This window comes from Pelmatolapia mariae, linkage group LG23 (genome assembly GCF_036321145.2).
Source record: "Pelmatolapia mariae isolate MD_Pm_ZW linkage group LG23, Pm_UMD_F_2, whole genome shotgun sequence".
Classification (NCBI taxonomy): domain Eukaryota; kingdom Metazoa; phylum Chordata; class Actinopteri; order Cichliformes; family Cichlidae; genus Pelmatolapia; species Pelmatolapia mariae.
The window spans coordinates 50,714,452-50,729,727 of NC_086246.1; the positions used below are offsets into that span (position 1 = coordinate 50,714,452).

The window sequence follows — 15,276 nt, forward strand, 5'->3', positions numbered from 1 at the left end:
TACAGCGAGCAGTGTGTCGTCATTTCTGCGATTCGTTCCACAATAATTAGTTAACACAACGAAACACACCTTTCAGCTTCTTTTAAAAACGTTTTCTGGAGACCTGGAGTTTAAACGTGCCGTCTGCACTTTGACTTTAAATGTATTATGGGCTATAAAAAAAATGTTTCATAGTTTTTTTTTCATTTCCAAAAAAAGAATTATCACTGAACTTAAAGACAAACAAAGAATCGATCCTATCACGTTAGCATTGATCCGATACCAATACCAGCATCGATACTGTGGATATGTGGATCGATCCGCCCGCCTCTCACAGGCCCTGTGGTGCTTCACCTTCTCTGACTGTGTCATCTCCTTTCCTGTTAGAAATGAGCCTTTCCAGTACTGTAGCACTCTTTCTTTGCACAACCAGCTCCTGTCACGGGGGACACTTGAAGCAACAACGACAATAACCTGCTTTCTTTGAAACCACAGAAAATCAGGGTTCAGCACTATAGAGCCAGCATACTGAGCACTCAGTATAAAGGGCAAACTGGGGCAGGTGTTTCTACTGGGCCACAGTTAATATAATATAAACCAGCAGAGGGGGCAAATGATAAAGACTGGGCCCAAACAATAGGACGCTCAAACTCACAACTCTGTTTATCAGGTTTTACACCTGCAAAGCAGATTATTTTCGTCTTACCTGTCGGATCTCCCTTCTTCCTCTTTATTTCCTTCTTCTTCTTCACGTGGTATGTTCCTCCTCATCGCCTAACCCCCCACCCACCCCCCGACCCCCATTTCTGTGGTCCTGTCCTCACCCAGGGTTCAGACTAATGACTAGTGACAGTCCACTGAGGGGAGCGAGCTGTTTGCAGTCAGCAGTGCGTTTGTTGGTAATTATTTTCCAGAGTGTCACATTAGTGTCAGCCTCATGGCGGTGAGAGAGGAGCGAGGACGGGGGCCTCGGCGCAGAGCGAGGGGAGGGGAAAGGGTGTGATGTTTGGTGGTGGGCAGTGTTGTATTTATGTGTGCAGACTGTAGTGGTGGTGGTGGGCTGAGGACACCGGCTGACAGCGCTCTGTACTGTTTGCAAAAGGTTTTACACTTTTGCATCTTTTCCTTTTCACCTTTGAGTCTCACCTGGATTACAGGTAACATGGCTTTAAAATCAAAACATTAAAAAGATGGAAAGATTATGACCAAAAAATGGACAGAAAATCCAGGCGCAGCCACTCGAGACGGGTTTGAACAAGTGTTAAAAGGTGTTCTGTTTTCCAGCCGGCTAAAGACGTGAAAAGCAAAAAGCAGGACCAGCTTCCTTTCAGAGTATTCATCCTCCATGTTTGTTAAATTGTCCCATAGTGCCACCAAAAGTAGACCGACCCCAGAATCACTCTAACTCTGATGTTTTGTCTGACAAATAAGACAAACGTCCATTTTTTTCTTGACCTTCTGTTTTTCCAAAATCAGGAGGCTAAACAAGCTTTTAGGTAAAGATGACCAGAAAATAGGAAACGCACACAGCAGGCAAGTAGCTTCCACATCAAAGGATTATGATTCCCGGGTGGAATTGAAAACATTCCCTGATATTTATTGTTGAGAATAACACATCTCGTTATTGGTAAATTCGCCCGTCTCAGCTTAGTTCGTTTGTTAAATAGACCTGCTCAGCAACTTAACTACAGTGTTGACAGCTGGGCAGCAGTTCATGAATAATGCAGACACGATGAGTAATCCATTTATTGAATCTGTCGATGTAAAGAGTGTAAGTGCACGATTACAAGGCTGCCTATTTTAAACCATCAGCTGGGTGAGTGGAGCGCTGAAGCTGGTGGTTGTTATAAAAATGATGTTTTCAGAGCCCAGTTTGAGTCATTTGGATTCACTGGCTGTTGTACTGGAGGAGAAAGAAATGACACTTTAGTGAAGTGTCATTTCTGTAACGTGGTGAAAACCTAAAGAATAAATTCGTCATTATTGGCTCAAATCTGTGATCTGTGTTGTTTATTTATGAAACACTGAACGTGCTCCACGTGTAATTCTGGCTTACTGTAACTTTCTGATCGCTCACCTGTGAGCTGTGTATAGAAGTACAGACCGAGTCTCTGTGCTGAGAATAATTAGCAGTATGGACGAACAATAGATTAGCAGATTTTGGTATATTGACAAATAAGACATTAAAAATAAGATGTTTGGTGTTGTTTCACATAAATATTGTGCTGACTATATGTTGATAATAATTAGGTAAAATCATCATTAATTAGTAATAATAATAATAATAATAATAATAAATGTATAAAATTAAAAAAAAATCATTGTATTTAATAAACTTTGAATTTAGCTGCTGTAATTGTTTTGGCAAATTTAGGTTGGACTGTTTTCACAGCCTCTTTCAGGCCTGTTTACCTCCAACTGCTTAAACAGACGATCTGTATTTTATTCTTTCTGCGATATTTAAATATTTCTATCAATGAAACAACAGCCTGTTTAACTCTGCTGGGTTTATTATTATTTCTTTTTTTTATATTTCAGAATTATGAGACAGAAGATGGAAAATCAGCTGTTTTAATTCTGCTTATTAAGACCTGTTTAGCTTGTAACTGTAACTAAATGCATTTAGTCATATACTGCATTCTGAATAATGTGTTACATATATTTCTCTCTGGCACTGCAAACAACAAACAATGATCAACACTGTATATGGTTATAATGGTTATTGAATTTTTTTGCAGGAGGTAACAAATGCAAATGTCCCCGCGTCTTTGAAAGCACGATGTAAATAAGTAACCCGTTTTGGTGTACAGTATGATTTCTTATTGCTGTTTGCATCTGCAGCCTTTCCTGGACCGTGACCTTTAACCACGGCGTCACTTTTTCTTTCTTTTCTAATCCTTTCGTCCTTCCCGTCACTCATGATTCCTACATCACCTGGTATCCCACCACACCCATCATAGTGATGCATCCCACAGGTAACACGTTCCTTCAGTTTATCACCGTCACGTTTCCTAAAACTAGGCTCAAGTAAAAGCCGTCATGTGTCTGAGACACATTCCTGAAAGTGCTGAAGAAGTTGTGGGATTCTTAAACCGTCACACATTTGGCGGCAGAGTAAAGACAAAAGTTCAGGACACACAACAGTGTGCTGTGAATGTGAACACATACAGCCGAGTGGTGCGTGTGTTTACACGTGTGGCGGAGGGCAGACGCCCGCCCCCTCGGGAGGAAGCGATCAATGATTGAGACCATAATGCACCTCTCTGTATTCTTGCTCACATTCACGCTCACACACTGCTTTGGGGACCCGTCACACACACACACACACACATTGTCACATGTTCGACAGCTCATCTCTCACACGTTCTCTTCCACTCCATCTTGCAGCTGTCTGGTCGATGGCCCCTCTCTGTGTCTCACTTCCACTGCTTAGTCTTTGGCAGACTGCTCTGCTCTGGCGCTGTCTCTCTGTATGTTAATATAGTAGCTAACCTCTCTCTCCATAGCACTGCTACCAGACAGTCTCTATGTTGATATACTGAGAAGAGTGTAGCACTCGGCTGCACAACTACTACCCGACTGACTCCAGAGAACTGAGCACTCTTCATCTTCACTGCTGATACTGCCACTCTGCTGATCCTGCCGGGGCTCTTCCCGTTACCGTCGGTGAGACTTTGAATTGTGCCCGGCTCTCCTTTAACTTCACCAGCAGGTACACCCACCAAAACAAAACAATAATCATTCGGCCCGTTTTTATATCATTTTGCTTTTAATTTGGCAACATTGTATGAATTTTGAAGCCATTTTGCTGTAATTGGACATTGTGAGTCTCACAGCAAAAAGTAATTATCTCTAATTGGTCTGTGGGAATGATTACAGCAGTAACTTAGTTTATCCAGTGCCCCAGAAAAAAAGCAACAACAACAACAACTGATATGAAAGGCGGAGTAAAAAAAATAAAACCATGACGATTTACTGTTCACTACTCCAATTGAGAAAGTTAAAAGACTCTACAGATGACCTCTGGCATCCTAATAAAAGAAGTGAAGAACTCTCATCATGTTGATTTAATTCCCCTCATCTCATCTCTTACTTGCTGGGAATTACACTGAAGACCACAGAAACTAAGCTGTAACATTTAAATACCATTAAAACTGCTTGTAAATGATTCAAAACTCAATTTTCTTTTAAAGGAAGAAAAAAACGGAGTGAGATGGGGCAGATGAATATGACCACATAAACCAGAACCAAAAAGACACACAAACACACACACACACACACACACACACACAATCTAAGCATAAACTGCGTGCATTAAGATGTTATGCTCTGCGTGTGTACGGCAGTCAAGAAGACAGCCAAGTGACTCACCTCCTGCCAGAAAATGAAAGCTTACAATTAACATCGCATCCCATCATCCTCAGCTGAGCGGGCAGGCCTGTAATTGGCTGGCTGACCAGCCTGCGTGGCTTCGGGTGGCAATTTATTCTGGGAGCCGTGCAGTTTACCCTGGGCGGCTAACGGTCCCTGTGCCGTAACCTGGCTGAGGCAGCGGGGACATCATTAACACTTCACTGGGCCTGCAGGACACACACCCATCATCCACTACGCACCACCCATGGCCACTAGCACACGGGGCAAATTGGAGGAACGGGGAAGAAATAATAATCGTAATGTCAATGCAGCCACTCGTGGGGAGCGTGTGTTCACTGATCAGTTGGCAAATTAGGATATTTTTGGTGTTTCTTAGCCAAACAACAGAGGAGGGGTTTCCAAAAAAGGTGACTTTTGATTACCCATTTGCAATTAAACGGAAGTCATTCAGTTTGGGAATCCTCTGCGTTTAATCCTCGCCTTTACCCCTGGCGTGTGCGGGTGTGTGATGGGATGTGTGACCTCAAAACAACAAGGACTGAATGAGAGGGAGCTCTCTAAGCGGAGCAATGACCTTGCTTTGTCACGAGGGACACATGTGTTGCACGCTCCCGTACTGGTCCGAGGGCAACACGGCGACAGAGTCGGTCTGGACTCTGGTTTATGTGTCCCTTTAAAGGTCTGCATCTGCTGTCTGGCCCTCCACCTCTCCACCAGCGACTGTCTTTAGGTGTGAAAGGAAGTGGTACACATGGCAAGCTTCATCTCTGGGAGCATTTTAAGGATGCGGGAGACAGCTGAACTGTCCAGGCTAAACGGTGGCCCTCTTCACTCTTGGCTAATGCCATCGAGAGAGTCAGTGTTTATTTTTACATCTCAATTATGTGGTGTGTTTTCAGGCTGATTTAGTACAGCGAAGCCACTGATCTCAAGCTATGTTTCCCCGCAACCCTCTTCCTTGTGTCTTCTTGGCCGGGATATTCCCATTTCACTCATTTCCTATCTCAGGACTGTGTCTCGCTCTCTGATTACACACACACACACACACACACACACACACACACACACACACACACACACACACACACATACAAATGCAGGCACACAGGCTCACAGCCAAATGGCTGTTCATTAAAGACAGGGACCTGAGGGGAAGCAATCGTCTGAGAGACGGAAATTGCGTGTCACATTAGATTAGCAGTGTAAAGCCTCTGGATTGGCTCGAGGGAATAAGGAATTATTTCAATTACATTATTTCAAAAAGTCTTTAAGCAATACCAATACCGATAAAAACAAATTAAGAGTGATTTGGGCTGATTTGTGGCGCTCTGAGCTGTTCTTTCTGACAATGTGCTGGAAATCAGATATGAATAATGTAGATATTACGCCGTGCGTAATGTGTTGGACTTGAAAGCAGATTATCTGTGACAAATAATACCATTGGTTTGCACTGTGTCTCATCAAAAGGGAATATTCCCAGGTGTCAATCACACAGGCTGGCGACTGTACATGCTCAGTGAGCCACGGAGGAACGGATAACTCATTTACCTGCCATTCAAAGCAGCGGCACCACACGCGCTCGCGCGCGCGCGCGCGCGCGGGCGCACAGAGGAAGTGATGAGTTGGTGAACTTAGTATATAGCACTAATGCACTGAAAGCAGCTGAAAAGTTTAATTTTGGTGCATGCATGTCCTTCATAAACTCAGATTGATGTGGTGGATTCGACTCTGCGAGTTAAGAAGCGCAGGTGACAATAACTGCGGATATTCACGAGTTTTCAGTGAAAGTTACCACGTTTGATTCTATATTCGCAGATATAATCTGACACTTTTAATCCCACAACTTCTCTTCTTATCCCCACCCACCCCTACTCTGTGGGCAGCTGATAAGTGCATTTTTCTTTTGACTCAATTTCACTGTAACTCACCTTAAGCGAGGACGAGAAATTGAATGTGTCCATCGCACGCGGCGTGTCTCAGGGGGAGAGCGCGGAGGAGGGGGGGACGAGGCTACAGAGAAAGAGGGCAGGGTAAAGTGGAAAGAGAGGGGGTGGAGGGGGGGATTGTCACACAGAGCGCACAGACCAACAGAGACAGACCGACCCGCAGCCAGTCCACTCACTGATGCCTCGATCCTGCCCAGGAACACAGCAGCTACGCGCCTCATCTCAGCCTTAACTCGTAAACACTCACAACATCTGGAGGAGGACCGAAAAAGCCAACGCTGCCCGCAGCTGCAGGTCTTTTTTTTCCCTCTTTCATTCCTGCGTAACCGGGAGAAAGTGCCGCGTCCTTGAAATTAACTGTAACTTGGAAGAAAGGCAAAGTGAGAAAGAGAGAGAGTTGGAGGCGAAATAAATCTCGCTTCGAGTACTTCATCACGGTAAGTACTGACTGATGCTTCGCGATAATACGAGTGATTACGCCTTCATTTGGTTTAATTGGTTTAATTGGCTTTTCGATTGCCATGTGTTCTGGCGGGTGTGAGGTTTTGTTGTTTGTTGTGTGTGTTTTTCTAAAGTTAGGGAACTTGTGAGCTTTCGTTACTGAGAAAAAAACTTCCACTTTTATAACACACTCGTAGAAAGACTTGGAAAAACGGTAGGAGGCTAATTCCTGGGATAAACCGGGGTCACATTTGGACTTGCGCTCTTGGACGCGAGCAGAAAGTACGAGGCGCTGAAAAACTGTCAGTAATTTGCAACATTTCGTCTGTATTTTGCCAGTTTGTTCATTTAGGGAGGGCTTTTTTTGTTTTAAAAAAATTAAGTCGTTTTTGTCCCTCTTAAGTGTCCCAACTTTTATTCTGTTTTTGGTAAATTTTCTGAATAGTTTTGCTTCTGATGTAAGAAAAAAAAAAGTGATTGGGTGGGCCCAAACCTTTTTTTTTTTTCTGTTTTAGGCCTCTTATCATTTCATATGAAGCGCACTTTTTCAAACTTTACCTTCTCAATAACTAAAGTGGATCAGTCTTTTGCGCTTCAGCACAGATTACTTTTGTGCCTTAAAGAATAAAAACAACAACAACAACAAAAAATATTCCTAGAATTTAATTTTACCGGACACATTTGTCTTGATTTATTCTCTTTTCATTTACTAAGTCAAACAGTTCATTACGACTGAAAGAAGAAGGAGAAAAAAGAATCGTCCTCTTTCCAAAATGCGCTTGCATGATTTCCCTAATTTAATCGCTTAGACTTCGCTATCAAAATGATCCTTTGCAGGCTCCAGCTACGTGTGTGTTTTATTGGCAATTTATTCCCGTCGTAATTATTTACAGGCGCAGTAGGCCTCCTCAAACCCATTTTTCTGCTGAAATTTGTCGAAACCTGTAATTGTAAAAATGCCTCACAAAAGCAACTGGGTGTATTTCACAAAATGAAGAAATCAAGATCTTGTCATTAAAGAGGACATCAAACAATTTCCTGTAAATTTGACAAAATGAAATAATTTTCTGTCTACCTAACAACAGTCAGCATTCTTGACTGAGAATCATTTCTTCTTGTGTCTCATCCAAACACTTTTCTCTCTCCTCTCATTTTGTCTCCTTGTCTTCTCAGAACCAGCATAAAGGAGGTGAATGGACCTCCACCGCCCCTTCAAGATGGACAGCCCCTCCTACCTACCGGCTCCACTGGCGTCCCCTGCCCTGATGGTCCTAGCTTCCACTGCAGAGTCTGGCCGAGACGCCTCTGTCCCCTGCCAAGCGCCGAGGCCCTTCGGCGTCCCCGTCTCTGTGGAGAAGGACCTCCACCTCCCCTTCCCTTCAGCCTCCTACACGTTTACCTCCATGTATCAGCGCCAGGGCCCCATGTCAGGCACCTTTTCGTCCCGAGACTTCCCGGCCTCCCTGCTCCACCTGCACCCACAGTTCACCCCACCAAACCTGGACTGCTCCACCCTGGGCATGCTCAACCACAGCGGTGTGGGCGCCTTCCGGCCTTTCTCCTCGCCTCAAGATGAGAGGGAGTCCGGGGGTTACCAGTCTGCTTTCACCCCCGCCAAGAGGCTGAAAAGCTGCTTTCCAGAGGTGGAGGGGAAGGAGTTTGACTTTGGCTCCCTCGGAGGCTCCCTCAAAGCTGGGGAGGAGTCAGGGAGGAAGCTGTTCTCCATGTCCGGCCTGCTGTCTGATGGAGAGGCTTCATCGAGCCCCGAGGAGCGCAAAGAGCACAGTGAGTGAGACGCACACGACGCGCTGTTATGTTTGCACAATTCTCCCAGCTCGTATCTAAAGAGAAAGCGCAGTCACTCATCGGGCTTCTTTAAAGTATGCAGCGTTTAACCCGCACATCAGAGGCTTTGCTCGCCCCTGACATGACAGGGCCAATGAGGGTAACATATCCTCTGCAGCTGCATCCACTAAAGGTGACAAATTGAAAGGAGATTTTGTGAGTAAAGGCATATCTGAAAACATTTCCCCCTTTTGCACTTTAGTCGTCAGCATGTAGTCGGGCAAAGTGTTTACAGAGGCAGGCTGTGAGCGGCTTTGACACAAATAAATTGAACGGTGTCACTTATTCAGCTCAGTGATCATTAGCCACATATGACCATTAGGGCTGTTGGAAGTCAGATTTTTCTTGGTGGCTGAGGAACACAAATACATGGGAGCGTGTGGAGGGTTAACACGGGAGGAGTGAGAGTTGGAACGAATGACACGCTGTCAGAGATAACGAGGTGGCAGAGATAGAGAGGAAGGGATGGAGGAGGATACAGAAAAAGAGAGAGGGAGACGTGGCGATGCGCCTCAGCCTGAGCTTCCCTACGACAACCCTCAGCTCAATATGGCCGCCCACACCAGCCGTCTGATTTGTTGACAAATGAGTGGGAGAGGTGTCAGTCAGCGTGCCGCAGAGGGAGAGACGCTCCTCATTACTCCCAGGGATAATTGCCCAACGACGCGGGGGCACAACACTCGCCTCAGAGGCAGCGGGGAGGGAGTGAAGGAGCCAGAGTCGGGGAGGCAATGCTAGGCATGATGGGAAATCAAACCCCCTCAGTGGCGGTCGCCAAAGGGGAGCGCCTGACAGATGAAAGGGACCAGAGAGGAGAGAGAGGAGAGAGCACCCAAAGGCTCAGCAGATCAGAGGGGGACACCATCGAAAATAATGACAATGAGAGGGAGCTGGGGGTGGGGGGTGAGATGGAGAGGGGGCAAAGGCAGGAGGGGGAGATACGCGCTCTCATACATTTCACCTAAAGGAAACTTTCATCCCACACATAAAGGGCGGCAGCAGGGACGAGTTGTCTTAAGAAAAGTTTGGATTGTGTGCCGTGTGTGTGTCTCTATGCATATGTGCTCGTCTTTGTGCAAACTTGCTGATTTTGTCGTTGGCTGGTAGCTGAGTGACAGGGCCAGGGAGGCGGAGTGGCAGCGAGGAATCTCAATATGGAATTTTAATAAGGACAGGGAAAGAAGAGATGCCAGCCGGCGTGCTGGTGTGAGAGGTGTGTCTGTCTGACAATGTTTGCTCTGCGCGCTCGTGCGTGCGTGCTTACCTCCTGATTTTGGGAATCTCATTTGGGGAATGTTGACAAGGACAAAAGACGGGGTCGACTGGAACACGGGGAGCATCTCTATGCCAAAGAAAAAAAATGGATTCATGCACATTGGAAGCTGCTTTTCCAGCTTTATCCAATTAGATTGGAGCTCGGGCAAACTAAGAGCCTTAATGCAATTGAGCTCCCAGCACTTTTCTAAGTCTGACATACACTTGTTCCTCTTGACTGGGTAACAGACAGTCACTTCAGGACCAAAAGTCTTAAGTGTTAAGCTTGAAATCTTCTTTGGGTGCGAGAGTGTCTGCTGCTCGCACACAGCGGCAGCAGACACTCTCACGGAAGTACGAAGCAGACCATAAAATCCTACCTTTAGTTTTTACATCAGTGCAGAGTTTGCTTCTTTTTAAATCTTCATTTAACATATTCGGCCCTTTGTACCGCAGACCCTTTGTGGCTCCACAGCACACCTGAATATTTCAACTGGATCAAATTCCCTTTGGTCAGCTTTCCTGTAAACATACAAAAACATTTATATTGTCAGAACATGACACACAGTAACTAATGACTTTTCCCTGTGTGAGATTGCATTCCTCCTCAGTGTTTTCCATCAGCAGAAAGATCTGCAGGAATTTTTGGCGCTGTCTCCAGCAGTGCGCACAGGTGACCACGCGTTTTGCTTCCTCTCATGTTTCTTTGTCAGTCCAGACAAGCAAGCGGGTACACCGTACCTCTCCACACCTGCCTCGCGTGTCATTGCCATCGGCCACCTTTTCTGTCCATTTAGTGTCTTCCTTGTGTCGATTTCCCCTCCCAGGCTCGCCGCTGTTTTATCAGGGAAGGTCTGAGATGCACGGTGTGCTCTGACAGCTGTTCAAACAGCCACGCTCGCTTTCAAAGGGCAGATGTCTTCACTGGAGCGAGTCATGCTTATTTTCCTCAGGGAGACGCTTCCCACCGCAGGACTGAGCTGGAACTAAAATGCTCCTTTACCAGAAACATGAGTTTGGGAAACCGGAGGAGTAGAGTGGCAAAAAACATGCCAGGGCCAGATGCTGTGTGTGCGTACGTGCATGTGTGTGCGTCTCACAGTGGTGGCAAAGCTAAGTGACAGCTGTGATAATGGGAGCCAGATGTTTGAGAGCACTAGTGTTGTGATGCAGCACCTAAACGGCGGATTCAGCTGCCAGAAAACCTTCACCTGCAGAGCAAAGTGAGAAATCATGCAAAGGCAAACAGAATATTAAAAACAGCAGATAACAAAACTTTTAATTAAACTTTTTTTTGGTAAATAAAAAGCGTCCTTGTCAGTTGTAAATCTTTAGCACTGTTTGGTGTATTTCAAAAACGGCCTCTCCAAAACGTAACTGTACTTTATACTGCATGTATTTACTTGTGTGGGCGTATCAGATTGGAAGAAATGATGAATGAAAGCCTAAACGATCTCCTGAGCGAGTCTGCATACAAGATTCATAGAAGGGCCAGACTCGGCCCTTGAATGAGCCGCTGGAGACTTTACCCTCACTCGGAAGAGAAGGCTCTGAGAGTCTCACCTGAGTCTCACCTGCGAGAAACGATGTCCTGCGGGAAGGTATTAGCGGGGAAACATTTAAGCGTAACACACTCGGAAGAGTCTCCACCAGATGCGCTCAGTGTGCAAGTGTCCTCCATGGTTGGTTACTCACGGGTTGTTGGCACACCGTGCGGCTCGAACAGAATCAATATTCGCCTTAGATGTGGCGCGTGGCACACGATGGGTTTGAGCTCATTCCAAACGAAGCTTACGCCGGCTCATCTGCTGCGAGTTTGGGTGAACATGAGTTTATTTATAATTTCTTAGGAAGTGAATTAAGGACTGCTGGTGTTGCTTCGGTCATTAAAATATGAATATTGTCAGCTTCTTCAGCCACCACGAATGCACATTTTACAAAATGTACTTATTGTGCATGTAATTTGTATCACACGTTCACATCTCTGCCTCTCTCATACTGTAGTTGTTTCTGCTGATTTGATAAGAAGAACTCGCGGGCCGTGTTTTGTGTGCAGCTGTCATTGAAGGCTGTTCATATCGAGCAGAGCTTCTCGTTGAAAGACGCAGTGTTTACATCCCCCCAGCAGACCACAGGAGATCAATAGCAGCCACTCAATGCTCATGCATACACATATAGTACCTGCTATAATTCCCTATGTGTATACTCCTTATCTGGCAGACTTGCATATGGACTCCATGCATCAACAGTCACGCTAACCTTATGCGTCGGGGCAGGGTTTGTTCTTTTCTTTGTTTTTATGGCTCTTTGCTATGATTTTGTTTTTCTGTGCTGTGAGAAAAGTTTATTGCAAAAATTGACGTTATGTAAAAATAAGAATGTGTAAAAATTCAGAAAAAAAATAGGAGGCAGGAAATGAAGAACTAAAGAAAATAAGACCAAATTTATTGGAAAGTATGGTATAGAAAAAAAAAGTGTAGCATCATTTTCTCCCGTTTGATAATAAAAAAATCACAAAATAAAAAAGGATCAGAAATGTCACCTGGCAGCATCACACACAGAAAGGCGATGCTGAGTCTGTTTTTAAAGTTGCATCGTGTAAGCACTTCTTACGCTGACCACACTGGAGTCTTGTTCTTGATTTTCGGCACTCGGGGAGGAAGCATTACAATATTAATGGTGGCTGCGTTTGATGTGAGAACACGTCGTGGTTGGCTGTTCCCCCTCCTGTTGTGATGGTGGTTTGTCCTCCTAATGTTCTCCCAACTAAAAGAGGCTTTCATCCTGGCAGGAGGGGAAAGTCTTCTCAGCTTTTTTTTGTTCTGCCTCCTTCTCTCCGTCGTATGAAGGCTGAAAGCAGGGAGTTTGTCTTGGTGTAGAAGTGCGCTGTGTGGTCCTATATGTGTTTGTGCATGTGCGACTGGAGTGTGCAGCATTTGTGTCTGTGTAGGCGTTCTCCTTCTACACATGCCAGTGTCTTCAGGAGGCTGTGGACCACACTGCTCGTCAGAGACAGACGAGACTTCTGTGAGTCTGGAAGCAGACTTTTACAGTAGCACGGGGAAATGCGTGGGGAGGAGGGGGTCTTTTTTGCAGTGACCATCAGCACCTGTTAGACGGTCAACAGAACATGAGTCATAACACATCTTGTAGTTGATGCATCTGCCTCCGTCTCCTGCCGTGATCATCCCACACGAGCTTGTGTGGTTACAGAGTGGAAGGCTCGAGTGTGCTGAGAGACATCGAGATAAAGAGAGAGAGAGTTGTAACGAGTGCAGGGCTCAGAGGTCGTTAACACAGCCTCCTCGTTGAAACAAACGCCATCTTTCCATCTTTTCTTTGCTCCGTTTCTGCTTTTCTATACGTGCACCTGATCGACCTGCTGCCTGTGATCTCACATCAAAGCCTTCATACGTGTGTGTGTGCATAGGAGATGCTCGGGGTAAAGATGGTATTTCGCTAGATTGAATCCTGTGTTGGTAAGAAGTAGCACACACACACACACACACACACACACACACACACACACACACACACACGTCCTTCGTCCTGTCCCTGGAGCTTAACAAATCAGTGAGGCAGATAGGGAGGGCATGAAGGCCAAATTCTGGGGTTAAACACATGCCGCTGAGGAGACAGACAGCAAGACCCCACCAATCCTGCATGCTTGGATAACAGCCAGGAACCAACTCATATATATGATAGAAACTATATGTGTGTGTGTGTGTGTGTGTGTGTAAACGCTTGTCTGCCAGTGACACACACAGACCTCATTACAGCATGTCAATTGTGCTTGTTGCAAGTCTCCCAGCTGTGGAGGAGCTCGACAAAAGCCAATAAGTGAAAGGCATGCCAGGCGTGGTAGTTTTACCTCCCAGATACACGACTTTCTGACATCACTCAGTGGCTCAGGGAGCAGGATTGGCACTTTTTGTTGATTAACAAGTGTGCATTTTTGGGGTGATTCAAAAAATAAAAAATGAAAAAAGGGAAAATGACTTCAGGGGCCTGGAAAATGTCAGCGTATCCATACAAGAGACACCCAGCAGTTTACTCCAGTGAGCAACAAATTGAGAGTTTGAACTTTTATGAATAATTGTCATTTTGCCCAGTAGGATGGTAAATTCTCCTGCTATAAAATGCAGCGTTATGCACTGTGGGACTGTTAGCGGAAAGTGGTTTATACACCACGGGCTCCTGTCTCTTCCTTCCAGTGTGGGAATTTCTTGACGGCGTTGTGTAGTGCATAAATTTCACACTCAGAGTTGGGAAACTCAAACAACTCAGCAAACAGGGAGTGATTTTATACACTGAAAGTTGGGGTGGGGGGTTATATAACCACGTTCCTGCACAGGAAACTGCATAGATTACTTCCACGTGCATCCTAAAGACCCTCTGATCGATCAAGTCGCTTCCAGCGGCGCTTAACTGTTTGCCAAACTCTCTGCTATGCACCTCTGCCTGAAAGGTCAAAGTTTAGCAGGACTGACCCCTCACCCCGCTGTGTAGGGGTGTAAACACTCCCCCAATTCTCCACAGAGAGCTGCATTGGGTCTCAGCCATAAATCACAGCTCTGGTAATTGGTAGGAAAACAGCAGTCCGGCAGTATATAACCTTTTACGTGTCGTCTCAGGTCTTTATTATGGTGCTAATGAGTGGCCGTGGAGCAGGGTTAGAGCCGTAAGCAAAAGGGGTGGAGACGGGGTTCGCCTCAGTAAAACACGGGCTACTTACACTCACACACACATAAAAATACATCAGCACAGAAGCTCAGTGCATCATCTGTACCTCATCTTGAGGAGATGCCAAGCTGCACACAGGAAGGAAGGATATGCGCATATTCAAACATTCCCTTACACACACATGCATATGCAAGGGAACCGGCACGCACGCAGTGGCTGGCAGGCTCAGCAGTGTCCATTACAGGCTGCCATTAGTATGGAGATTGTGCTAATTGTCCCCGCAGACCACACAGGCAGCGCTCGGCAGGCCCGCTGTGAGTCTGTGAAGCCGAGTGAGAGCAGAGACTCTTTATACGTCCTATTGTCTCGGTCACGACCCTATTAGCCCAATTACAAATCAATCACTGAATGATTATGGGATACATGCTGTGGATTGTTTCAATGCAAATGCTGCCATCCTGACACGGTGAGACTCACAGAGGCTGATCTTACATAACGCTGTCAAACTGCTACTGTAATAATCCCACTGACATCTGAAAAATGAGATCAGCACTCAGATGTGCAGTGCAATTGTGCCAGCTGTGAATCCCCAGGATTTTGATTTGAACAGGTTTCAAAAGAAGGCGTAATTATATTGTTATTAGAAAAAAAAGATTGTCGTATAAGGAAACAGAAAGTTCAAAATGCCAGATATCTGTGGCTTATATGTGTTTGCTTATTCGAAATATTATGAGATCATTTCAGGATTGCACTG

General features: G+C 45.5%; 1 protein-coding gene across 3 annotated transcripts in view; it reads left to right on the forward strand.

Moving 5' to 3' along the window:
• Window positions 1–6,446: 6,446 nt before the first annotated feature.
• Window positions 6,447–15,276, forward strand: part of rnf220b (ring finger protein 220b) — a 28,157-nt gene continuing 19,327 nt past the window's right edge. For all 3 annotated transcript variants that reach the window (XM_063466685.1, XM_063466686.1, XM_063466687.1), the window contains exons 1-2: window positions 6,447–6,736; window positions 7,914–8,525. In XM_063466685.1, the coding sequence (XP_063322755.1) occupies window positions 7,934–8,525 (592 nt within the window). In that variant the 5' untranslated portion in view covers window positions 6,447–6,736; window positions 7,914–7,933. The remainder of the gene's footprint in view (window positions 6,737–7,913; window positions 8,526–15,276) is intronic.